The sequence below is a fragment of the Panthera uncia genome (assembly GCF_023721935.1).
Source record: "Panthera uncia isolate 11264 chromosome A3 unlocalized genomic scaffold, Puncia_PCG_1.0 HiC_scaffold_12, whole genome shotgun sequence".
NCBI classification, from domain to species: Eukaryota; Metazoa; Chordata; class Mammalia; order Carnivora; family Felidae; genus Panthera; species Panthera uncia.
The window spans coordinates 2,449,707-2,477,155 of NW_026057579.1; the positions used below are offsets into that span (position 1 = coordinate 2,449,707).

The following is a 27,449-nucleotide window of genomic DNA, read 5'->3' on the forward strand; positions in this document are numbered from 1 at the left end:
TTTCATCAGGAGGACCGGGAATACTTTTTACTGTAAAATGAACATAAGCACATTATAGAGGACAGGGTATGCTCTGCCCGAAGTTTTCAAAACACAAGACTTCTTTTTGCAGAGGTTCCTTCAGGCTATTTCCCCTGACCTCTGCTCCCTTCTCTGATGCCTTTACTCTCCTTTGCCCGAGGGCACTTCAGTTAGAGACCGACAAATATCGAAAGAACTGCTCTCAGTCACGGAATGTCAGACTGAAACCCCTGGGCGGTGTTCCCCGAATACAGACCTTGAGGTCCCTGTGCATGAGCCCTTTACTGTGCAGAAACTCTACCGCCTCTGCGATCTGCAGGAAGATGTGCAGACACACGCTCCTCTCTCTCTCCTCTATGGTGCACCGACTGTTCATCCAGTCTTTGAGGTTTTCCTTTCTGCACAGCTGCATCTGAATGTAAAGATATACCTTCGGTGAACTGGGCTGGAGCTTCTCTGCAGTGTTTTTAGTAAGATCTAAACTCAAAGTGGTCGGTCTTGGAGGAGAAATAGAGAAGGTAGGTTCGGAAGAAGATTTGCTACTGGAATGCTTGAAAGGAGTCAGTTTATTAGCACAATGGTTGCCAATATGCAGGCGGTTAGTTTTGTGCTCTTCTTTCCTGGATGCATTATCGCAGCCAGAATCTTCAAACACTATAGAAGAGGATGTTCGCTCCCTTGACCTTCCATAAAGAGAAGCTTCAGAAGGACAAAGTTCAAAGGAGTGCCCCTCCTCATTGCCGTCCATGGTACCGTCTTCCACATCACACTCTGTAAGGCAACTGTCCTGGAGGTTGTAGGCTGCATCCACTGACTCACTGGTATCTCCGTGGTTCGTTCCTGATAATTCCAGTGGAGAGAACTGGCTCTCAGATGAACTTGTCTGGCCACAGGAAATCCCTACTGAAAAAGACCTCCTTTGTGAAGAAGGAGCTATGATCTCAATATGTTCCTTTGTAGAGAAAGGGTCCATTCTGCATATTTTAACGGATGGTCCATCCACTGGACTAGGAGAGCTGAGTGGCCAGTCTGTGCTAAAAGTGGGAGAGATACAAAGGGAAGAGAGGGAGTATGTGCTGATTAAATTATGTGAACTATACTCTTTATTCTAAAAGCTTCGTCTGTAAGAAAGCCAGTTACCAAATGACAAACAACACACAGATTAAATAAAAACATGCTATATGTGACAAAGAACAGTCATATTCCATCCATTTCTTCTAAGAAATTTAAATTGGAAAGCTTCGTTTTATACTCGAAGCCATTATCTGTTGTGCCAGAGCAGCCAAGGCCTTTATGCAAAACACAAGGCACTGAGGGCCCACCAAAGACAGGATTCCTCAGCGGCCGTGATTCTGAATCCCTCGTCCACACTGGGGCAGCAGCTCCCAGGGCCTTGAGCTGAGGATCACCTCACTGGGTCCTTCCATGGTTTGGCTACTGACTGCGTCTATAACAAGTGCCACCTCAATAAATGGCTTCATGTGGATCTGGGGTTGTGTTTGGCACACGTAGGCTGGGATTTAATCTCAGCTATTTGGTAAACAGTCTGTCTGCAGCCTGCCTCTTCTTCGTTCTCATTTAATCCTTTTTACAAGAGCCTTCTTTCCCAAGATACAGGAATTATCTTCAGTAAGTTTAAGTATTTTTAGCTGCAAATACTTGTAACCTACCTTGAAAAAGAGTTGTGAATTGTTAACTACTGAGAAACTAAACATCTAAAATTAAAAAAAAAAAAAAAAAGGAGACAAAAGCAGACAATCTCTCTTGATGAGAAAAGCCACTGTAAATCCCTCAGTGATTTACAATTTGTAGAGCCCTATCTACAAATAATTTCAAAAATTCAGGTTCTAAAAAATAAACTTTTCAATTAACAAGTGGCTAGAGAACGTTCTAAAACATGACAGAGAACAGCAGTTTTTCCTAAAACAAACAAGACGCATCTCTAGTTACAGAAATGATATTTTGTTCACAGAAGGAAAAACTAGCCTAAAACTAGCCTAAAAGAAGTTTTTAAGTCTCTGTCTAACCAAGTTACCTTTCATCTTTCAGCCAGATTTCATCCATTTTTTCTTGCCACTTCTCTGGTGGTGCCTCCAACCAAGCATTGAAATATCTCACAATTCCTGGATGGTCAAGCTTGGCTAAGGCTTTAACTTCTCGCATTACCTTTTCCCGAGCCAATTCCCTGAAATATAGAAAAAAGACAACACTGAAGGTTGCTCTTATCTGAAAAAGTAATCGTATCTAATAGTAAAAAATAAGAAAATAAAAATCTCTCTTGAATGTAAAATTAGAAACAGAGGAGTTAGGGGCTCCTGTGTAGCTCGTCAGTTAAAAGTCTGACACTTTATTTCAGCTCAGGTCACAATCCCAGGGTCATGGGATGGAGCTCCATGCTCAGCACGGAGGCTGCTTAAGGATTCTCTCTCTCCGTGTCTCACCCTCTGCCCCTCTACCCCATTCATGCACTCTTTCTCTTAAAAAAAAAAGAAAAAGAAAAAGAAAGAAAGAAAGAAATGAGTTAGCCTAGTGGCACAATTCTAAAAATCCACGTGCTAGGTTTTGTATTTTAAAAAATCCATGTATTTTATGGGCACCTGGGTGGCTCAGTCGGTTAAGTGTCTGACTTCATCTCAGGTCACGATCTCACAGTTTGTGAGTTCGAGCCCCACGTCGGGCTCTGCGCTGACAGCTCAGAGCTTGGAGGCTGGACCCAGCTTCAGATTCTGTGTCTCCCTCTCTCTCTGCCCCTACCCCTGCTCATGCCCTGTCTTTGTCTCTCAAAAATAAACATTTTAAAAAAATTTAAAAAATACATGTTTTTAGGTTTTTTTCTTCTAAAAATAAATGCTACAGACATATCTATTGTCTCTTGGATGACTAAAAATGAATGACTACAGACCGTTAAAGATTAATGTTTAATGCTTGTTAAATCAATAAAAAGAGGAATAGGTATTAAGTATTCAGAAAAAGGAGCTCAGAATGGCAGCTCAGGAGGATGGAGAACAAACACACTGGTACATACATAATTGGCACAGCACATATTATAATGCAAAAAACCTGTATTAGCATGTTTGTTTGAGGCAAGTCTCACATACTGAGTATCACAGGCAATGAAGTGTATTAGAAAAGCGTCTGGTGGGTCGCCTGGATGGCTCAGTTGGTTAAGTGTCTGACTCTTATCTTGGCTCAGGTCATGATCTCAAGGTTCGGGAGTTCAAGCTCCACATCAGGCTCTGTGCTGACAGTGCAGAGCCTGCTTGGGATTCTCCCTCTCCCTCTCCCTCTCCCCCTCCCCAGCTCATGCTGTCTCTGTCTCTCTCAAAATAAATAAATAAAAGTGTAAAAAAAATTTTTTAAAAGAAAAGCATCTGGATTCGATTTTCTGCTGTGACAGCTTTTCTGATGGATCTAATCTCACATATCTAGGGATCCCACTATCACCTGAAACATAATGAATGCAAGTGACGTCCTCCTCCCTCCCCAGGAGATGGATGGCCACTCCCACTCTGCCCTCTGTGCTTGGCTGTTGTCCTACTCTCCCAATCTGAGAATCCTGCTACATTTTTGAATTCTTCAACTTCTAGGTCCCCACCTTCAGTTACCAAGTCCTATCAGCTCTTCCTTTTCAATTCATTACACTCACTCGTTTCTCACCCGTCCCCACTACTGCGCACAAATGTTCCACATCTTAGGACTAAACTTACAAAAAAAAAACCCCAAAACACCCAAACCAAAAACCTAACAAACATTTATCTCTGACCCTTTCCTCATGTCAGCCACTTATACGTACCACCTCCAGAGCCACCTCCACTTTGATCGCGTCACCTCTCTACTCAAAGACCCAACTGTCTACGAAACAAAGTCTAACCCCCCTTGCTTGGCATGTAAGGTCCTGAAACCCACATCTTACATCTCCTCCACACTCCCCCATCCTTACCCTTTACTCCACCCACGCCAGAATGCTCACTGTTCTCTGTGCCACCTCCAAGTGCTTTCCCTAGAGCCCTTCTCGGGCCATCTGTGTAGTGAGACATCCCTCCCTCACACATCCGTCTACTGAGAGACAGGCTACTCTTGAACACGCAGCCCAGATGTCACCACCTCCATAAAGCTGGCCTTCCTTGATTTCAGCTACATCTGCACTTTTGTCATGGGAAGCTATTTACTAATCTAGGCCACCAGGTGACAGTCTTCCTTGTATTGTAATTATCTGTATATACACAAAATTATTTTGTATGTACACAAAAGCTTCAAAGAGTTATTGGTTCTCGGGGACAGAAGTTTTGCTTAATTTCATATCCTACGTGGTAACTTACACATATGAATATGCAAACTACTCAAAAATTATATATCAAAGAGAAGAATTAGTCACATAGTACACAAATCCATCCCAGTCCTGTGTCCCTATCTGTTGGACAGAATGTTTAACTACCAGTTACAAAGACACTGAGCAATCAGTGCACATTTAATCAAGAACCAATAGGAGCCTGCTAAAATAGATGGAAAAGAAGGCATTACTCAAAGGCAATCATCTTAAGCATGACACTGTTCTGAGTCAGAAATCCTACTTCCGGGAATCTATCCTAAGGAAGCAGATGTGGTAAAACATTTATATTAAGGATGAACATGGGGCGCCTGGGTGGCTCAGTCGGTTAAGCGTCCGGCTTCGGCTCAGGTCATGATCTTGCAGTTCGTGAGTTCAAGCCCTATGTCGGGCTCTGTGCTGACAGCTCAGAGCCTGGAGCCTGCTTTGGATTCTGTGTCTCCCTCTCTCTCTGTCCCTCCCCCACTCACACTCTGTCTCTTTCTCTTTCTTTCTCTCAAAAATAAATAAACATTAAACAAATAAACATTTAAAAAGAAATAAATAAATAAAGATGAACACTGCAAAGCTGTTTTTAACTGCAACAAATTTGAAACCCAAATGTTTAAAAAAAAAAACAAAAAAAGGAACAGTTAAAATATTTCACATGTATCAGTTGGACTATCATCCAGCCCTAAGATACTTTTAGTGTATTTTAGCATTTTAATAAAATACTCTTAATAACATGGAAAATACCAAGAATTAAATGAAGGAAGCAACAGATAAAACTGTACTGTACTGGTAACTATGCTACTAAGAAAGTAAATTTATGATCAGACAAAAAAATCAAAAGGAAACACCCTAAAATGGTAATAATATTTCTGGGGAGAAAAGACACAGATGAGTTTTAATACTTTCTCTATTTCCCACAATAAATAGATTATTTCTAAATGGTGCTATGTAGTAAAGTCTATAGTCATCATAATTCACTGTGGGAAAGCCCTGAGTGGTTAAGAATCAAAAACAAGGGCAGATTTTCTAAGTAGAGACAAAGCAATCTCAATAGATCACCCCAGGGCGTCTGGGTGGCTCAGCGGATTGAATGTCCAACTCTTGGTTTTGGCTCAGGTCATTATCTCACAGTTTGGGGGATCGAGACCCACACTGGTCTCTGTGCTGAAGGTGCGAAGCCTGCTTGGGATCCTTTCTCTTTCTCTCCCTCTCTCTTGCTCATGCTCTCTCTCTCTCAAAATAAATAAATAAACATTAAAAAAATAAATAGATCACCCCTTTTATTAATTTTTTTAAAATTTTTTTATTTTAATGTTTTATTTATTCTTTTTTGAGACAGAGAGAGAGAGACAGAGCATGAGCAGGGGTCATGAGAGAGGGAGGCAGAGAGAGGGAGACACAGAATCGGAAGCAGGCTCCAGGCTCTGAGCTGTCAGCACAGAGCCCGACGCAGGGCTCGAACTCACGAACTGTGAGATCATGACCTGAGCCGAAGTCAGACGCTCAACCGACTGAGCCACCCAGGCACCCCTAGATCACCCCTTTTAGACAGCTGGTTACCTGGTAGCCCTCAGAAGCTAAGATTCAATGAAGGTCAGAAACTATGTTTCCTATAGGATCTATCGAGTATAGGAAGAAGGATGTATTGCCTGTGGGATGAGTAATATGGTCCTAGCTCCAGGTTCACTATCAGTGCCCCTCCCTTACCTGTTGGGGAGACGGATTCTCTTGATAGCATAATTGCAGTCATCAACTTTATTTCTGGCTTCAAAGACAACTCCAAACCCACCGCGTCCCAGGCACTGAACCGGCTCAAAATCTGTTAGATATCTTTAAAAAAAAAAAGAAATTTTAATAAGGTAATAGTTCAATCTTATTTTATGATGTATAAAAAGTGTCTAAACTCTGTTAAGTCTTACAGAACTTATTTTAATAGAAAGTGCAGGTTTTTTTTTTTTATTTTTAATTATTTATTTGAGTAAATGCTAACCCCAACGTGGGGCTTGAACTCATGACCCTAAGATCAAGAGTCACGTGCTCCACCAACTGACTCAGCCAGGTGCCCTCAGAGTGTAGTTTAAATTCTACTACTAGCATTCTTTGTTCTTCTGTTTATATAAATGAAGCAAACCCATTCTAATTTTTTCCAAGAAAATGTATAAAAAATAAAAAAGCTCCTGTTTAGTTGGGAATCACCTGTTAATCACTTGTTTTTATAGCAACCACACTACTGATCTAACCTGTCTGATACTTTCCATCACCTACCAAAATATTCCATCCTTAATTCTCTAAACTTCTGCCTCCTGTGGCATTCTGCACTCAATGAGAAAAACACAGTTTAATCCTATGTCAGTGCATTTTTATGGCAAAAATGTAATCAATCCTCTTATATTTAAGTGTTTTTTTTTGTTTTTTGGGTTTTTTTTTGCCAGAAATCTTTCTAGGAACCAAAGATGTCTGCAATTGGCTGGGATGCCTCCTGAGTCAGTGTGCTCATCACCGGCTAACTCAGCATCTGTGACTTAAAGGCCGGGCTGCACACTGTAGTCTGGTCTCCCTTCCGCGCCCGACCTCACCGCCCTGTGCTGTGTTCCAGCCAGCCTGCACGAGGTCTCACAACTTCGGCACTTCTGCTTCTGCTGTTTGCTCTGCTGAGATGGCCTACTTCTTTGTACTTAATGAAACTCTTGTTTTTCCTTCATTCTGCTCATCTCGCCATTGCCGTAGGGCCTTCCTACACCCCTGTCTTCATGTTCTCATAGCACTGTTCACACAGTACTCTGAACTACTTAAACGTAATCTCGATATTTTGCAGTTATTCGTACTCAGCTCACTCTCCCCACTGCCGCTGAACTGTGGCGGCCTTGAATGCAGAAAAGCATTCTTGTTTCTCTTTGTATTTCCAGAGGCTGAGCTTACCTGGCAAACAGAAGATCTAACAAATATCTATCGGACAATATGTGAAAAAATAAATGAATGCATGCATGCATGCTATGAAGTCGTTCTCCAGGCAGATGGGGAGTAGTTGAATTAGATTAGATTATCTTTAGTGTCTCTCATAAGGCTAAGTTTATTACTTTATGATTTGCACACTCCTATTAATTTAGTAGCTGGCTCAGCTGGCTAGAGCATGGAGTTAAGGAGGAGAGGCAATTGATCCAAATCCTCCATGGGCCAATTACCTTCACAGAGAATGAAGAACAATACTCTGTATCCCTAAAAATAGCTAGTCAAGGCACTTTGGTACAAATCCATCTCCCCAGCTACAAAGCCCATGAAATCCATACCCTACTTCTGAAGGGCCAATTGAATTTTGCCCTATATTAAAGAAAACATCCATATGAAAATAAATGTATCATCTGAAATGAGAGACATCTTATTTAAGATTATAGACTCTGTAAAGGTAAGTATCATCATGCCTAAGGTCCCAACTGATAAATCACAAAGTTGGGTATTGAACTCATGACTGGACCCAGAGCTCAGGTTCTTTATAATGCCTACAATATAGTAGGCATTCAATAAACATTAGGTATTATTATAGAGCTTATGTATTTGAAAAACAATCAGCTGTACTCTCCATATTGAATAAAGTTAAAGGAAAATAAAGTCTAATTCAATTTCAGAGTACATTATTCTAATTCTCTTCACAACAGCCTTACGGATATATGCTTATTCACTAATCCCCATTCCTCCCTGTGTTTACCTAATTCTTCCTTACTCACAATCTAAGGTTCAATGAAAATGTGACCATATGACATTTGGCCAATGAAAATGGTCGTTTATGACAACCTCTTCTCCACTCACAGAATCATCACAACCAGACTGAGTCACTTACAGTTCACGGCTTTTTTCTTGTATGTTTCCGTTTTGCCCCGTATTATCTTCTCTCATAGATTTTAAGCCCCTTCAGGATAGGACTAGTCTTTTTGTTTTTCCTAAAGCCTGGAATACTTTCCTGTGCTCAGTTGTTTAGAGTAAATGTTGAATGAACAATGAATGGCTTCAGTAGTGGACTCTACCCGATGAAGAGCTGTTGGGTCCCTAGTTCGCTCCCTCTCTCTACCTGCTGGTGTTGCTGTCCGCTGACATATTGGTTAGCATCTTTATTAGAAGGGTACTAAAGCCTTTGCCATTTCTTAGTCACCTAGTAAATTCTCCTTTGGGCAACTTGTACCTAAAACAAATTGATTATAGTCAATTCTCCATTTGTCATAATACAGTATGAATGTACCGTAGATCAATTAGGTCCACAGATAAAGTATCACATATTTTAGCTGTAATTTTCAATCTTTCTGTCATCAAATCATTACCCTAGGTATTGAACAGTGAGGTTCTGTATCTCTTCCTTGTTTCCATATTACCAAGTGTTAAGTATGATATCAAAACAAAGGGAAAACATAGAAATAAACCATGTAATTGAAAAATGAACCACAGTACCATTCCCTGTACCACAAAGCATAAAAAACTATATACCTAATAGATGCTAACAGATTCTCTCTTTTATTTTACTTTCAAATTATTTGAATTGCCTACTTTTTAGGTGACTCACCTCCCTCTTCTATTTTTAAAAATGACCTATTGGTGTTTTCCCCCCATTTTTCTATTTCTTATTCTAGACAGAATAAGGATGAAATAAATAATTGAGGATTAAGTAACATATAGAGATTTATACCATACTCTAATAACACAATAACAATTTGGTACTATTAATGACGAGCCCAGTACATGGTAGATCCTCAATAGCTAAGTTAAGTTCTGGTAAGAACTTAATTTGGCGGCTGAAATTCTGACCTTCTATAACACTCTATTTTTATCTTTCTTAGGGTACATACCACTTTGAATAAGTTTAAGTTACTTGAGGGTTAAATCTATGTTTTACTTACCTGGACATTTGTGCATTAAAAAAAAAAAGTGAGGGGCACCTGGGTGGCTCAGTGGGTTAAGTGGCTGACTTCGGCTCAGGTCATGATCTCCCCATTTGTGAGTCTGAGCCCCGCATCAGGCTCTGTGCTGTCAATGCAGAGCCTGCTTCAGATCCTCTGTTCCCCTCTCTCTCTGCCCCTCCCTCGCTTGTTCTCATTTTCTCTCTCTCCCTCTCAAAATAAATAAACTAAAAAAAAAGTTCAACAGGATCTTAGTTTAGAGGTCATTTCTTCTTTGATTCCAACAGTTGCCACCAGAAGCTGCACCACACACACATATACTTTATGGTAAGACTTACCGCGATATATATCCAGAATTTTTTATGTCATTCCAGCTACTGTCCTTGGTGTCTCCACTTACAGAATCGTATTTACTTTCAGTTTGACACTGAGTTTCCGATTCCTTCCTTTGCTGATAAGGTGGGGAGAAAATCACTGTCAAAACTGAACTGAGGTTAGCTGACTATCTTAAACTATAAGTAACATTAAAAAAATAAACAATATGGACAAAAATAAGCATATTGTGAGAACACAAAATACAGCATTTCCTTGGTCAGTGGGAAGTGAAACGGTAGGGGTGCAAGACAGATTGCAATGGGTTGAGGAGCGAAGGGGTCGTAGGTCAGTGGACAGGAAGGGATGGGCAATAATGATTTCATGGTACACCTAAGTAAATGTAGTACCCTCTTCCCCACCCCCACACATTATTTACCCCAAACTTTGAGATACATTAGAATTCTAAAAAAGGTCTTACTCTGTGAGGATGAGGATGGAAAAGCCTACGCACGATAAAAGTTGTTGCTATGATACAAAATAGAATAGTTCCGACTATTTCTTTCCACCAGTGTAAGAGGAGAACAGGATCCTTTTTGCGAATGTTCTTGTTGTAATTTGGGTTATCGAGAAATCGGACTGTGATCTGTGTGCTCCGTTTGCTCCTCTCCCTCTTGTAGTATGGTAGGTAATAACCATTATCTTCAAAAACAAATGTTAAAAAGTTTTTTTTTTAAAGATAAACCAATATAGAGCCACCTTTAATTGCTAAAAAATTCTCTATTTTCCTGTCACTTCTATTACCAATTCCTTTTATTAAAGTTTCATCTCTTCTTTAACACATTTCAATAGCCTCCTTACCCTACTTTTTCTTTTTTCTTATACAAACCTATTTTCCTTTATTCCATAAGCATCACAGATCTTCTTTGTACTGAATAATAAGACTAGAAAGAAAACTTAAGGGCCACCCATTCATTACCTCATTAAATAATTCAATTCTTTAAATTCGGGAAAGAGTTAGACAGTACTCAGTCTTCCTCCAAGGATTTTAAACTTTACTTCCATTTAGACATCAATGAAATACCATCAGTCATTCTTCTCAAACTGAAAAGAAAACATCTCCAACGCGCTCATTGGTTCCTTTCACGCTGTCAGAATGAGGTTGTCCTGGGAAGCAACCTGTCTTTTTGGCTTCTATTTTGTACCACGTGGACAGACTACACAATTCTCTCTTACCTTGTGTTCTGATCAGCATCAGATAAAGACTGATGTTTCTAGGTCAGAGCCTTCTGTTTTTGTCAATTTAAATTCTACAGTAACTTCCCAGTTCCAGCATCTGGGGTGACTGATGAGGAATCTATGCTTTGGCCTAATGCAGATTTGAGAGTTTTTCTTAACATATAACTGTTGGGAATACTTTCATATCTAAATACATCCTAACTTTAAATACCCAGGAATGTATTTCATGTCAAATTTTACCTCCTCTTACTTTTGCGCTAATTTCCCGTCGAAGGACAAAATTAATATCACCTCGTTTTATAGCATTTCACACAGTATTATGGGAAACGCCTGTTTTCTTCATTATCCAGGCTGATATTATGTAGTTTATATTAAACAGGATTTTAACTAAATGAGAGCTAATCACCAGAATGAATGCTTATTGAATACTATTTGCAGGACACCGTGCTAGCTAAGACTGTATGTGTATTATCTATCTCATTCAGGCCTCATAACAGCCCAGTAGATAAATACTAGGATTACTATCCTCGCTTTACAGATGAAGGAATGAAGATGCAGATAAGCTGGGTGTGCCCAACCTGGTGTCAGGGGCAAAACTGGGATTTGAACCCTAACAATCTAACTACGGAACCCGCACCCTTGGCCACCATTCACACTATGCCTCCCAAGATATCTTATTTTCCACCTTCCAATGACTACCTTTCATTTGAATTGCAACCATTCATTTCAAAGGAATAAATAAATGCAAAGAAACACCTCAGCATTTTCAATGCAAGCTTCCTCACACTCACCATACGGGTATTGCAAGATTGAAAGCGCACCGTTGCTGTACTCTTCATGAGAAAACTTATCGTTGCTAAGACATTTGTCGAATTCATCAGACCCTACCAAGACAGGAGTTCTGGACGGGGAATCTAAAAGAAAATGGTAAAATCTTACATGTTAAGGCTTCAGGGCAATTGCATGAACCTCATTCATTCCAAACACAGATATTCAGCCACAGTTCTGTTCAAATATGTTAAGTCACACAAATGGCTCAAAGGTCTTTCCCCCCGAAAAGCACAGCCTTGTAGAGAAGCTGAGTCATTTGAACAAGTAATTAAAATAGGATGTGATGTATGTGATAAAAAACTACACAGGCTACGGAAAGATAACTGAAGGAAGTAGGTGGTCTAATATCTGCATTCAACTCATTCAAGCGTCTCATAGAATATGCTGTAATAACCAGTAATGTCTCATAAGTATTCTTCACTTAATCTTAGCCAAAAGGCCGAGAAGCAATTTTTCATAAATATTCTTTACGTAAATATGTTAAAAGCTAAATGATACTCAGTCACAGTCAGTGAACGGTTAAGAATATTTCTCTGTTGTCTGGAGAAATATCTTAGTAACAACTGATTTCTCTAGAAGCAGCTGTTATTTCAATGAAATCATGTAAAAGATAATTAAAATTCACTGACATCTCAAATGCCTTCCTAGTTTGTCAGAAAATAAAGAGTACCTATGAGTTGTAATCTCTGTGCTATTCAATACCAGGACAAAGACAGTCATGATTAGGCCTCTGAACACCTCACTAATATTACAAAAGTTCCTAATTCACTTACGAATTAAGGGCTTCCATTTGATTGTTGGCAAAGGAACAATTGCATATTCATTATTGACAGATTCCAAGGCCTTGGGACTTGTAGGAAACTTTTCTGAAATTCTGACTGATGACTGCAGATACAGCTGACCTCTGTACATTCCTGAGTCAATGAAAACAGTATCAATTATGTTTAGAATCAAGCACCAAGGATTTTTTTCAAAAAGGGTCATTTTGATTTAATAAAATTAGATTAATTCCAGGTATTTCTTTATGTGCTACAAAATGCTTTTCAAAGAAGGATCAAGCCCGAAGCACTCAAATGTGACCCAAACAAAAATAGGGGCGGAAAGTTATATATAAGTTACAATGTTTCTCACTGAATAATAATTTTCAGCAATTACTGGAAAACTCTTCTAGTAGGGAAGTTCAAAGCAATTAATCCAGATGCAAATACAAACGTAGAAAGTTTTAGACTCTGAGGATATATGAGTAATTCACAACACACTGTATGATGGCAACATTTCTTTCTTTTTTTAAAGTTTTTTTCTCTCTTTTTTTTAATGTTTATTTTTGAGAGAGCGAGCACATATGCACGCACACGTGCACTCGAACGGGGGAGAGGCAGAGAAAGAGAGGGACAGAGGATCCAAAGCAGGGTCTGTGCTGACAGCAGAGAGCCCAAGCCGGGGCTTGAACCCACGAACCATGAGATCATGACCTGAGTCAAAGTCAGAGACTTAACCAAGTGACCACCCAGGAGCCCCAGCAACATTTCTAAGCCTTTTTTTTTTTTTTTTTAATGTTTATTTATTTTTGAGAGAGAGAGAGACAGAGTGCGAACAGGGGAGGGGAAGAGAGACAGGGAGACACAGAATCTGAAGTAGGCTCCGGGCTCTGAGCTGTCAGCCCAGAACTCAACATGGGGCTCAAACTCACAGACCAGACTGTGAGATCATGACCTGAGCCTAAGTCAGATGCTTAACTGACTGAGCTGCCCAGGTGCCCCTCTAAGCCTTTCTGATATAGGTCTCAGAGGAAAAGAATATGCCATGGTAATTGAAAGTTTCAGAATTGGATAAATGGATGGGGCACCTGTGGCTCGGTCAGTCCAACGTCTAACTTCGATTCAGGTCATGATCTCACGGTTCGTGAATTTGAGTCCCACATTGGGCTCTGTGCTGATAGTGCGGAGCCTGCTTGGATCATCTGTCTCCCTCTCTCTCTGCCCCTTCCCCACTCATGCTCACTCGCTCTCTCTCTCTCCCCCAAGAATAAATAAACATTAAAAAAATTAAAAAAAAAAAAGAAGTGGATAAATGGAAAAAAACAGGAATGTAAATCAAAGTATAAATCTTAAGGGCAACCTAAGCCAGAGACTGTATTTAGGAATTACAACTACTCTAGGCACCGCTGAAGTAGAAAGGAATGATGTAGGAATAAAACCTAAATGTCAGTATGTCCCGTCACTAGATAAGAGACATCTACTCACCCAAGTAAACGCTGTTTTCTGTGGCTCCTCGAGCAGCTTCTACAATGTCTTCTTCATCTTCTAAAACTTCATCATTAGATGCATAACTTGTATCATCAAAAAGACTGATGGGAATGACTTTTCCGTCCTTAACCAACCAGGCAGATGCAATGGGAGTACAAAACTAAACAAAAATGGACAAGAAATTGTATAGAATTTCAAGCAGTATTTCCATAATTCAACTCCTAAAATGACATTTAAAAATCACAATTGTAAAAATTTTTCCAGCTTAATGAGGTATAATTGACAAGTAAAAAATGTATATATTTACAGTATACAATGCCATATTTTGATACAGTATATACACTGTGAGACGATTAGCACAATCAAGTAATTAACATATCCATCGCCTCACATCATTATTTTCGCGTCAACGTTTGAAATCTACCCTCATTTCACAACATATACATATATCAAATCATTACACTGTATAGCTCAAATGTACATAGTTTTTATTCATCAATTATACCTCAAGAAAGAAAAAATTTTTTTTAATCTACCCTCAGCAAATTTCAAGTATATAGGACCATTAACCATAGTCACCACACTGTACATTACATCCACAGAACTTACTCATCCTGCATAACCGAAACTTTGTACTCTTTGACCAACATCTCTCGATTTCTCCTGCTCCCCAGCCCCTGGCAACTACCATTCTACTCTCTGCTCTGTGTGTTCAGCTTTTAAAATTCCACATGCAAGAGATCATGCACTGTTTACCTTTCTGGGCCTGGCTTATTTCACTTAGCATAATGTCCTCCAGGTTCATCCACGATTTCACAAGTGACAGGATCTCCCCTCCTTAAGGCTGAATAGTAGTTCACTGCGTATATACACGCACCCCATTTTCCTTACCCATGCCTTACTATGGACACTCAGACTGCGTCTCTATCTTGGTTATTGTGAATAATGGTGCACTGAACATGGCAGTGCAGATATCTCTTCGAGATATTGATTTCACTTCCTTTGACTATATTGAGAAATAGGATTGTTGGATCATATTGTAGTTTTTAATTTTTCAAAGCACCTCCGTGCTGTCTTCCATACGGCTGTGCCCGTTTACGCTCTCAGCAGCAGCGCACGAGACTGCAAACACCCTCACCAGCACTTGTTTTCTGTAGCCTTTTTCAGAGTAGCCATCCTAACGGGTGTAGAGCCGCACATTTCTTAGGGCATAGAGAACAGGCTGAGAATCTAAAATGAGAGATATTTCCCTCTACCCAACAAGTTTGGTCAAACTGGGAAAGGAAAACAACGTATTCATCAATTCTCGGTGGGTTTAGGTACCTGGTATTCCCATTCCAGATGTCCTCCCTTCTTATTAAACGCCATAACCTTCCAGTCTGCAACCGACACCTTTATCACTGTGTCCATCATGGCAGCTTCCTGTTCTTCCACATCTGAAATAATTTTAGACCCTTCTTTGTTCCCACTGGGCTTTAAGGTGCTTTCAATAAATCCGGCTCTAGTTTCCATGTCTGGAATATACCGAAGTTCAAAGTGGCCAACACTGAAATTCCACCTTAAATTTACAAAGGTTTGTTTTAGAAATTTACACTTAAGGAAAGGGATCAAATCATAAAGAACTGTTCCAGACTCAAGAAGCAAACACTAAAATTTTGGGAGGAGACAACGAATAACTCAACACAATTTTCTGGGAGTGCTTTGCTGACTTATGCCACAAGAGGGCATCACCTTGTCCTGATCTGTTAGAAACCTGGGATCTGAGTTGTAAACTGACAATGGCTATGGGACAGATTTTCTCTCAAAAATTAACAAATGCTCACATTTCCAAATCAGAGCGATTTTCTCAACACACACCAAAGTTACCTTCAAATGAGGCCAGCAGCAGTGTGCTTTGTCAATTAAATTAAAGCCTGGGCACATTTCATTCAAGTGCAGAGAAATTAATTCGTCCCAATAAATCAACGTACACAGCAAGATAAATGCATCGGTTTTGTATTTATATGAAAACATAGCCCCAAAAGGCAATGTAATTCAGTGTACCAAGACTGAAGGTCATACCACCTCAGCTCCAATCTCAAATCTCTCCCGAGATCTGTCAAGTCATTGAACCTTTCCTGAATTTCAGTGTCCTCATCCATAAAGTGGCAGTAACAATGTTTCTTCTACAATTAATACACAGATCACTTAACTTTTGACAGTATAATGACTTGTCACTGAGATAGAAAATGACCTAATAATCCTGACATCTATTAAAAAATAAACTTAAGGAACATGGATCTTAGACCCCATACTCTTCTTATTTTGGTAACTTAAAATTCTGTTGAGATGGACATCTGTTCCTATTGGTGGCTGGACACCCAGCAAGCACTCAAACACTTAAGGAAACGAAATCCCAGGGGCGCCTGGGTGGCTGTCAGCACAGTCCGCTTTGGATCCTCTGTCTCCCTCTCCCTACCCCTCCTCTGCCTGCTCTCTCTCTCCCTCAAAAATAAATAAACATTAAAAACATTTTTAAAAAAAAGGAAACAAAATCCCATCAGGAAAAAGAAGGTCAGATTGCCAGCAGATGCAAAGCCCTACTCACAGTCCAGTGAACATAGAAATACATTCTTAACTGATTTTAAGAAAACAGGAAAGGAAGCTGAATTATACTGCATCACATTAGATAATATCTGAAAGTCTGGTTCACTTTCAAAAGATAAAGATGAGATCTCAAATTATTTTTACTACAGAGGCAAGTTAAAATTTAAATATTAGGTAGGTTAAAAAAAAAATCAAGCATGTGATTTAGGACCAACATAAGTAATCCAACCATCTTGGTTTTTAATCCCATATTTAAATGTAAAAATTACATAAGGAACTCATTATTTGAAAAGGGAAACAAAAAGGCATTTGACCAAATGAATTATACTTCAATGCTTTAAGAAAATAGACAAAAATGTTATTTTAAAATTGGGTTGTCAAACACACTATGAAACTACTGACTAGAGAGAACTACAGGGTCAAAGAGGCCCAAGTTGAAATAAAGTGCATTAACTTTGTCTTAAGAGCTTTTCACTGATCTGTATGATCAGTGAGGTTGTTACATTCATTGTATGGGCCTTCCTCTGGTTATCATCTCCAGAAGCATATGGTGGGAGTCTCGATTCAGGATTTGTTAAAAACCATGAGACCATTTTCATTTATTTATTTATTTATTTATTTATTTTTAAATGTTTATTTTTGAGAGAGGGGGCACGTGTTTTGCGCACAGGGGAGGGCCAGAGAGAGAGGGGGACAGAGGATTGGAAGCAGGTTCTGCGCTGACAGCAGAGAGCCCGATGTGGGGCTCAAACCCACAAACCGTGAGATCATGCCTGAGCCGGAGTCAGATGCTTAACCGACCAAGCCACCAAGGTGGCCCCCATGAGGCCATTTTTAATTTAGGGCCTACATTTCTCTTAAAAGAGCTGTATGTTTTTCGGGCAAGAAAATAGTTCAGGAAATTTCCATAAAGAAAAAAATCTGATAAATTTGGGTTTTGCTGAACTAATGATCAACAGCCACATCATCTGAATACATACTTCTCATTGCCACTGCGAGGTCCAACAGCTCTAACAGTTTTCTGGGAGCGCTGCAGAAGCAGGATGTCTTCTTGTTCCATTTCATCATTATCCCACTGGCGACAACCCAAAGCTGAACAGATATACCTCACCTGAAAAGACAGATAGAAATTTTGTAAAGAATACATAAGTTACAGTAGATCGGAGATATTAAAAGAATCTATATAATTTATAAAAAAATTGTGGGGATCTGTAATACCCAAGTATTAAGAAACATCGGTTAGACTACCAATTCCAAAGATGAGTTACTTAGAACTACAAAAGAAACAATAAATATTTCTGGAATTATTAAGGGAAAATCCTTATTTTAAGGATTTAGATAATTTTAGTTTTATTTGGGGGATTTTCAAGGATGATACACGAGAAGACATACACAGTTGTGATCTCTTAGCAAGAATTTCATTAATAAAAGTCCAGGTGTATTAAAAAAATTGGCCTCAGAGTTCCCATATGATGGAAGAATTTGGTTTTTAAAGACGTAAATCTCTTTTAGTAGCTATACTATTTAAAAGTACCTCCTTCAAACCTTCATTAGAAAAACAAAGAAGGACTCTTGTATGATCTGAGCTAAAATCTTCACAGAAAGAAGCATATGTGCTAGAATACCCGAATTTTGCAGCAGCACATCAAATAGAGAACCAGATGATAGGGGTCAATTCCACTGTCTTAGAGATGAGAACACTGAAGGAGATAGAGGGTCACAAGGCCTCCTAGGTACAAAGCAGATGTGGGTAGTGAAGAAGGCAGAAAAGCATCTGCAAGAGCAAGAGGGGGCTATGGGCCTAACACTTAAATAAGGAATCGTTAACGTGTGAAAAAGTCAAAGGGCAAAAGATCATTTTTCTATTCTTCCTTGTTCTAGTCTTAAGTCTGTATACAAAATATTCACATATCAAGGTTAAGAGTTAAAAAAAAGATTTTTACCTTTCTTTAAAAAATAAATTTTTTTAATGTTTATTTATTTTTGAAGGAAAGAGAGAGCATAAGCCCGTAAGGGGCAGAGAGAGAGGGAGACACAGAATGCGAAACAGGCTCTAGGCTCTGAGCTATCAGCACAAAGCCCAACGTGGGGCTCGAACTCACTAACTGAGATCATGACCTGAGCTGGAAGTCAGACGCTTAACTGACTGAGCCTCCCAGGCATCCCAAGACTTTTACCTTTCTAAAAAGGATGTATTTAATTAGTTACTCCTAATAAGAGATTTATATTGTAAGACCAATCTTAGAAGCAGATGATGGTTATATCCTGAAACCTAACATTAGAGAGAGTCTAGGTCTTAATGGTATAACTTTATCTGCACACAGACCTAAGTCAAATTGAACCTTGGAAATTTCTCAACTTTTAAAGTTTCAAGTTTTCTCATCTGTAAAATAAACACAACTTTCCTCTTGGATTACAGGATCAAACTAGATAAATAAGTAGCAATTATTCTTATTGGGATTATTATTAATATTTGGAGGGTTCTTCATCTGTCCAAATGGAAACAAGAATGTGTGACCTCTAGGAACATCATGAAGATTTCAATATAATGTATGAAAAACACAACTGACACACACTAGACCTTATTGATTCGTTCTCTTCCTCCTGCTTTTCCTGGCTCTGCTGTTTATTCTGTTGTCTCAGATACATTTAGTTTTCTTAATAATATTTTGCCCTTTCTACTTTGTAATTCATTTATTCAAACAAATAATATCCTCAGGGAAAAATAATAAACCTCAGCCAGTAATAGTATAGCTTATTAAGTTATTTCCTCTCGCCCTATTTATTCTGATTCCTCCCCCAAATAATCCAACATTTTCACTCACCTTTCCACTATATGCACTGAGTCCGTATGTAGTGAGAGACTTTCCTCCAACCAAAACAACATCGTCTCCAAATTTATAAGAAGATTCAAGAAGTGATTCAACTGTAAAAGGAACAGTTTCCATGCTCTCACGGTCCCGGTCCCACTGAAAGAGGTCTCCATCCAGGGAAGGAATGATCATCTTATTCCCAAATACCTAAAACAGAAGGCAAAATTTAAAAAAATATTTTTTATTTTAATGTTTATTTATTTTTGAGAGAGAGAGAGTGCAAGCGAGGGAGGGACAAAGAGAGGGAGACACAGAATCCGAAGCAGGCTCCAGGCTCTGAGCTGTCAGCACGGAGCCCAATATGGGGCTCAAATGCATGAACTGCGAGATCATGACCTGAGCCGATGTCGGCCACTTAACCGACTGAGCCACCCAGGCGCCCCCAAAACAGAAGGTAAATTTTAAAAGGGATCATAACTTTACAAGTAGTGACAAAGAGCTGGAGTCTTGAGCCTGATGTTCTCTAGCCTCCTTCTGAGCAGCATGTGGAGAGGCACAATTTATCAACCAAGAGCAACGTAAAAAGAGCTGCCAATCTCTCCTGGGGTCTACGCGTGATACTCTAGCACGGTTTTCTCAAACTTTGTTTGTGATGGGTGTCCCATAATGATACATAAGCTACCAAAAGAGAGTTTTGTGATCAAGTGAATTCAAGGAGAGGTTACAGCAATCCATATGCTAATATACAATACGCTTTTCTAGCAAACAGATAGTATATGCAGTATTTTCCAGACCTGTTTCATCCAGGGCAATTACTATCATAGGCTCAGATCCACGAAACACAGGTCAATTCAAGCAGTATCCCATCTTTTATTTATGTTCTCAAATCTGCTATGAGCCGGAACCCTGGTAACAAAGCTTACTGATTTTATGCTCTTGGTTGTCCTTCCTTCTTTTAACAATGTGTATTGAGAGCCTACTATGAGCTGGGCATGAGTATGTTGCTTGGGGAGAGACCGCTGAGCAAAACAAATTATAAAAAAAAAAAAAATCACTGCCCTGTGGAGTTCAAACTCTGGTGTCAGGAGACAAACGACATAATGAATAGTCACAGTATATGAGGTGATAAATAACACAGGAAAAAATAGAACAAGATAAAGGGAGACTAGAAATGTGTGCGGGAGGGGAGGGGGACTGTCAACAGGGAGCACAGGGTAGACTCTACTGAGAAAGTAACATGTGAGCAAAATCTAAACTTGGGCCAGTTAACCATGCTGACATCTGGGGAATAGCCTTTGCAAAGGCCATAAGGTGGAAGCACGCCCTCCACTTTGGAGGAAGCACAAGGAAGATGGACAGGCTATAGCGGGAAGGGCCGAGGCATGGAGAGCAGGCCGAAGGCAAGAGATGCGATGGCACCAATTAGGTTGATAGCACCAGAGGTACGGCAGGGTGTCAGATCTGGAAGGCCAAGCCCAGAGGAGCTCATGGGGGATTCCCTGTATAGTATAAGCAAAAGAAAAGAGTTCAGGGTAACTCTTAAAGGTTTTGGCTATGAACACCTTGTTTCTTGAGAATGGGTATTAGTACATGGCTTTGTGACCTGACCTTTTGGTATTTAAAATATATACAATTTGACTTAACTTCAGCTAAGGACAACACTGCTTTCCTGATCATCCAGGCCCAAAACTTGAGAAAAAGAGAATATAAAAGAAGTATGGGTTTAATCAACAACAACAAAAAATTGCAAATAAAATGTTGACCTTAACTTTTTTCTAACAAAATTTCTCTTTGTATTTCTTTGTTCCTCAATCCTATCGTTAAAGAGATACTTACTTGAAAATGCCCATACTGTCACTAAAAGTGCTCACACATCCTCCCTCCCTCTAGCTCGGCCCCACATCCTGGGATTCTAAAGGGCTGGTAGAAAACCACTATTCTAATCTACTTCTCTCTTTCATTTCCTAGTTCAAATCCTTGTACCTCCTGCCTGAACTATTATAACAGCCTCTTTACAGTTCTTAACTGGCAATTTCCTCAATCCAAACTCTACCTATCTTCTAGATTAATCTCTGAGTCAGAGTTAAGCTTGTTATGACATTATTCAAAAATCTTCAACAGTTCTCTATTATCTTATAAAGACCCCAAATCCTAAATCTGATATTCAAAGTTCTCTAAACATGACCTCAAACAACCTTTCCTTCTTCCTTGTCTTCTACTATTCCCTACATGGGCAGAAATTGGGCATCACCACTTAAGCATATTTGTTACTGTTACTGTTTCAGTTATGTCATTGTCAATGTCGTTTCTTCTTCCTGGAACACCTTCCTGTACCAAAAATGCCCACTGAAATCCTATCTGGCCTTCAAGTTAGCTTCACTTATGTTTTTGCTTTGAAAACCAAGAAAATTTTAGCAGTGTAAGATCGCTGACAAAAAACCGCCCATTCCTTAGTACTGTACCTTGCTTTCCGCTGTAACTATGAGCTGAGACAGCACTACATTCTCAAGAACTGTTTATTGTACCTCTAAGAAATACTTACCCCATATGCTAATGCTTCTACATTTATGTTTACAATGTGTATACAGTGGCTGTGAAAGCAATACACCCAAACCCAGTGCCTGGGTTGTGTTATCCAATTCTACTTCCCACCAAAGGAATCAAGGCTCCTCAGAGAAATGTCTGATTCCAAGGGCTGGGGCAGGGTAGGCACAAGATGAGACTTTAGAATCTTATTATTCTAGAGAGTAAGGATGTGTTCAAAACAGATAGAAGTATACCATTCACCAAATCTGGTCACTGAGCAATTTAAGGACCAAAATAATTGAGTACTGAATTATAATGTACTGAAGAAGAAAACAAAAAGAATTCGTGAGTCCATACTGATAGCAAATAGACAAATCATACATGGGGGAGAAGGGAGGGCTGTTACTGTAATAAAATGCTAAGTGTCTACTGGCAAATATGAAGGGAGGGGTGAAGTTAGAAAAATTGGCATTTCGCAACCATCACAGTAAAGACCGTATCAAGCAAAATTCAGCAATGGTGTTAAGTCTAAGAAGGTGGAAATTTTGACGAGGAGTAGGAGATTTGCACGGTCTTAAAGTGTCTCCCCACGGACTGCTTATTAGTTACAAGAAACTAAACATAGAAACAAAAGCAAAAAAACTCCAATAATTATAGAGTGGAGAATTTAGATAACACCTTGACCAGATGATCAAAATTAACATCATCAATAAGTGACAGATGTGATTCCCTAGGAGAGGACACATCACCTACTCAGTATTCTAAGCCAAGAATGTACAATCTAAATAACCAGGAAGCACTGGATAAGCACAAAATGAAGAAATGTCTATTTTTTTTAAATAAAAGGGCAGAGACTGTATTCTTCAAAAATATCAATGTCAGAAAAGACAAAGTCTGTAGAAAAATCTAGATTAAGAAAGCCTAATGGGACAAATAAATGAACTACCTGACCCTAGACCAGAGGCTACCCTAGAGGTAAAGGACACTATAAAAGGCATCACGGGTATCTTTCGGAGATATTGTGGGTTTGATTCGACACCACCTCAATAAAACAAGTCAAATGAACTTTTGGTCTTTCAGTGCCAATAAAAGCTATGTTCACATTGTACTGTAGTTTACTAGGTATGCAATAGCATTATGTCTAAAAAATAACATAATACCTTAATTAAAAAATACTTTATTGCTAAAAAATGCTAACCATCATATAAGCTTTCAGCTAGTCACAGTCACTGATCACAGAACACCATAACAAATACATGGCAACGTTTGAAATATTGCAAGAATTACCAGTGGTGACACAGAGACACGAAGTGAGCAAATGCTGTTGGAAAAACGGTGCCGACAGACTTGCTCAATGCGGGGTTGCCGCAAACCTGCGATGTGTAAAAACAGTATCTGTAAAACACAGTAAATGAGGTATGCCTGTACCAGGTCAACTGATAAAATTGAAAAATACAGACATTAGATTAAAGTATCGACATAACTTTACGAAGTTGATAACTATGCTGTGATTATGTAAGAGAATATCTCTATCAGGAATACAAGTGAAGCATTTAGAACAAAAGGCCATCATGGATAGCTGATTTATCTCTACACGTTTTAGGGGGAAAAAAGTGTGTAGGAGGGGTAGGGGGAGGAAAAAAGAGAGAAAGAGAGACAACTCAAATGATAAAGCAAACAAGATTTGGGGTAAGTAAATCTGGGTATATAAAGGTTGGCCCTTTCTTTTTATTGTTATCATTTTTATTCGTGCAACTTTTTGTAGTTGGAAATTATTTCTAAAGAAGAGGTCAAAAAGAAAAGAAAGGTAATAAAAGTCTTGCAGGAGCTCTATAATTAAACTCAGAAGGCGATACCATTAGCAAAGGTTCATCTTGATTCTGGGTATTTAAAGATCTCCAACTCTTACTCTTTATTGACAAACATTTGATTTTAAATAAATTCTTGAATGGCACCAGTATGTATACCACCTCATATGACCTCAGAGTTTTCACATTACTATTTTATCCTTTTTTTTTTTTTTTAAAGTGTGTTTATTTTGAGAGAGAGCAAAGACACGGGTGTGCGTGTGACTAGGGGAGGGGCAGAGAAAGAGGGAGAGAGAATCCCAAGCAGGCTCCTCACTCACTGCCAGCACAGACCCTGACATGGGGCTCTAACCCAAAACCGTGAGATCATGACCCGACCCAAAATCAAGAGTCCGACGCTTAACCGACCAAGCCACCCAGGCACCCCTATTCTTTGCTTTCTTATTTTACTTTTTGAAAATTAAAACTTTCCTTTTTATCTTTTGTAGAATGTCCAACTTGAAGTTGTCATTAAGAGCGGATTTAGGTCATTAGTATACATACCCTATAAAAACAATATGTAGGCAATATGATCTCCCATTCTCCGATTTTGAATTACCTATCAGTTAGAAAATCAAGTATTTACTGTTGTCTCCCTTTCGTATTATGTTAGGTATTCTCTATCCTATTTACTAGAATAGTAAATTCAAATTATGATAAAGTTAAAAAATGGGTAGTTCGGTTGTCTGGTCAAGTCAACAGCAGCACTAGTTAAGGACAAACAGGGAAAGCAGGTGTGCATCACTACAAGAAAGAGGAAGAGGGGCTAGAAGGTCTGTAGTAAACAGATAACGCTTATTTTGACTTGTTTCCTCTTTCATTAACAACCTCTTTTCTCCTAAAACACTAGCAGATCCTTAAGAAACACAATGGCTCCTCAATGCAAAAAAATCAAAAACTAAAAAACCGCTAACAAAAAACTGTCCAACTAATACAGATTAAAATTCGTTTCTGTTTTAAAGATGATCTATACATATGCCTCCAAATGTAAAAGAAAACAAACATCCTGCTATTAAAAATATGGTTTAGGGGCGCTGGGTGGTTCAGTGGGTTGTGTCTGACTTTGGCTCAGGTCATGATCTCACAGCTTATGAGTTTGAACCCTGCATCCAGCTCTGTGCTGACAGCTCAGAGCCTGGAGCCTGCTTCGGATTCTGTGTCTCCCTCTCTCTCTCTCTGCCCCTCCCCTGATCATGTGCACTCTCGCTCTCTCAAAAATAAATAAACATAAAAAATCTTTAAAAAATATGGTTTAGTGCTCGCTTTGGCAGCACATATACTAAAAAAATTATACACATATATACATATATATGGTTTAAACAACCAAGAAGATTTGAGGTGATTGACCATATTGAGAAGAACTGCCTTATTTTAAAAGTTAGACGTTCAACAGCGTTAACTCAGTGAGAAAAGTGCAAAACCCAAAACAACAACAAAAAGCATTCTATGATTCAGGACATCATGTCGTATTTCTAGATCGTGATTTTAAAAGCTCACTTTGAAAAAGCTGCTCTTCACTAATTGGCTGCTGATGAGTCATACCCATGGCCACTAACCTTTGCACTGATCTTTGTAGAGTCTTTCAGGCTGCATATGTGAAAGCAGATGGTGCTTTTCCTTGAGAGCCACAAGAAATGATGTATGCATGCGGTTCAGGTAGTGAGATGACATCACCCCTCACAAGAGCATTACCTCACCCTCCCAGCATAGGAATGAGTCACTCGATAGTCAGCTGCAAATCTCTTGGTAGAAAAAAATGTAGGTTACGGTGATGCATTTTTACATCCCACTGATTCGTCTCTGCAAGCAGCTATTTGTTCTGATTCGCTGCTCTGCTTCTCACACTAATTGCGTGACTTGCTTCCTCCATCAGTCACTTTTTAAAAATATAAATTCTTGTTGTTTTATGGTTTCCAACCCCCCCATTTGTTTTTTCCTGTGCATAATTTTAAAATGAAAGGTTGTCACACTGGTGGGCAAACTCAGTACCAAAGAGCCAATCAAGATCTTTATCCATGCAATCGCAAAGCAGTATAGTGAAATAATTCAATTTCTATTTCTGAACAAAACCTAAATGGCATAATGAATACCAGTGGCACATGTAATCAGGGAGTGCTATTTGAAATCAGAATGTGAAAATAAGAATTCCATTTCCAAGTGACAGGAGGAACTTCAACCGAGAAAAATGTAGGAAGTGCTACTACTCCAACGAATATAACCAGAAATAAAAACAAAAATTCTTCTAATTATATAAAATATATTTTTTAATTTGGTTCTTCCTTCTTTTTCTAGGTACCACGCACCCACCACCACCACGGACACATCTATTTTCTGGGGTACATTCAACTTTAACTTATTCTGAACATTTTGAAACATGTAAAATAGAAAGAGACTAATAACCCCCCATGTATCTATCACCCAGTTTCAACAATTACCAAATTTTGCCAATTGTTTCATCTGTTCCCCACCCACCCACTACATATACTTGTTTACTAGAATGTTTTAAAGTAAATCCCAGACATCATGCCATTTCACCTACAAATATTTCAGTATTTATTGCTGAGAAGTAACTACCCTGCCGATATCACATTTAACAGAATTGAGAGTAATCCCTTAAAATCGTCTAATATTTAAATCTCCTTGACTGTCTCAAAGATGTACTATACAATTGGTCTGCTCCAACAAGGAATTCAAACTCCACATATTACATTTGATTCTTTTTTTTTCCCCACAAGAACCCTTTAACTCCCTTTTTCACGCACTGATTTACTTGAGACACCAGACTATTATTCATCCTATAGAATGTCCCACAGCCTAGAGTTTGCATGTCATTTAATTTGTTCTTTTGTCCCATTTTCTGAAAAGTGTGTGATTAGACCTGGCGCTTTGATCTGATGCAGGTTGGATTTTTTCGATAAGAGTACTTCATAGGTGGTGCTGCATACTTCCTATTATATTGAAGGCCAGCAAACTCCAGTTTATAAACCAAATCTGACCCACTGCCTGTTTTTATCAGTAAAGCCTGATGGGAACACAGTCACACCTATTCATTTATGTACTGCTTTCTTACTACAACTACATAGACCATCTGGTCCACAAAGCCCAAGATATTTACTCTCTAGCCCTTTACAAAAAAATTTGCCAACCCCTGTGTTATGTCCTATTTGTTACTATTATTCATCAGTAGATTTGGAGGAGTCAGCCTGACTCCTCCATTTTAAAGTGTTCAATCAACTTTTCACCATTTTAATATCGACTGATGACCTATTATTTCAATAAAGGGAATAAAAGAATGATTTCTAATTTTACATTCTTTCTGAATTTATTAGCAAGAACTTTCCCTCGTGTAGTTTTGGAAATGGGATTTACATGCACTATTACTTTCTCAAGTAGAGAACATTAAACACTTTCAAATCCAAAAAGTTGCATCCAGTGTGTTCCCTAACTCTGAAAGAGGGAAAAAGAACATGCTGGCCCTGAGAGCTACAAAAGCCAAGTCCCAAGTACAAGTTTAAGAAGCAATAAAGTGAAAAGGGAGGAGAGGGTAAGCAAAAGGGGTGATAAGAAGCATGTGGTAAGACTCAGGCTTATCAACAGTAGAGATAAGGAAGAATGAACACAGCCTGTAAGGGAAAAGGAAAAGGAAAAAACGATTCTAGAATATTCACTAAAAGGGCACACATCTCTCTCCCACCTCAAGAACTCCAAGCATGTCCAGAATAATACAATAGCTGATGCTTCTAATGATGACCTCAAGGACTAAAAAGATAAAATTCATGAAGACTGGGAAGATGTAAAATACATGAAAAACACTCCTTTGGAAGCGT

At 39.0% G+C, this 27,449-nt stretch overlaps 1 protein-coding gene across 1 annotated transcript in view; it reads right to left on the reverse strand.

The window, feature by feature from the left end:
* EIF2AK3 (eukaryotic translation initiation factor 2 alpha kinase 3) overlaps positions 1-27,449 on the reverse strand; it is a 71,199-nt gene that overhangs the window by 20,339 nt on the left and 23,411 nt on the right. The window contains exons 3-13 of the mRNA XM_049652107.1: positions 19,262-19,456; positions 17,417-17,547; positions 15,174-15,408; positions 13,848-14,010; positions 12,378-12,518; positions 11,565-11,687; positions 10,016-10,236; positions 9,561-9,673; positions 6,047-6,169; positions 2,057-2,206; positions 278-1,055 (exon numbers count right to left, since the gene is read on the reverse strand). Coding sequence (XP_049508064.1) covers positions 278-1,055; positions 2,057-2,206; positions 6,047-6,169; positions 9,561-9,673; positions 10,016-10,236; positions 11,565-11,687; positions 12,378-12,518; positions 13,848-14,010; positions 15,174-15,408; positions 17,417-17,547; positions 19,262-19,456 — 2,373 coding nt within the window. The remainder of the gene's footprint in view (positions 1-277; positions 1,056-2,056; positions 2,207-6,046; positions 6,170-9,560; positions 9,674-10,015; positions 10,237-11,564; positions 11,688-12,377; positions 12,519-13,847; positions 14,011-15,173; positions 15,409-17,416; positions 17,548-19,261; positions 19,457-27,449) is intronic.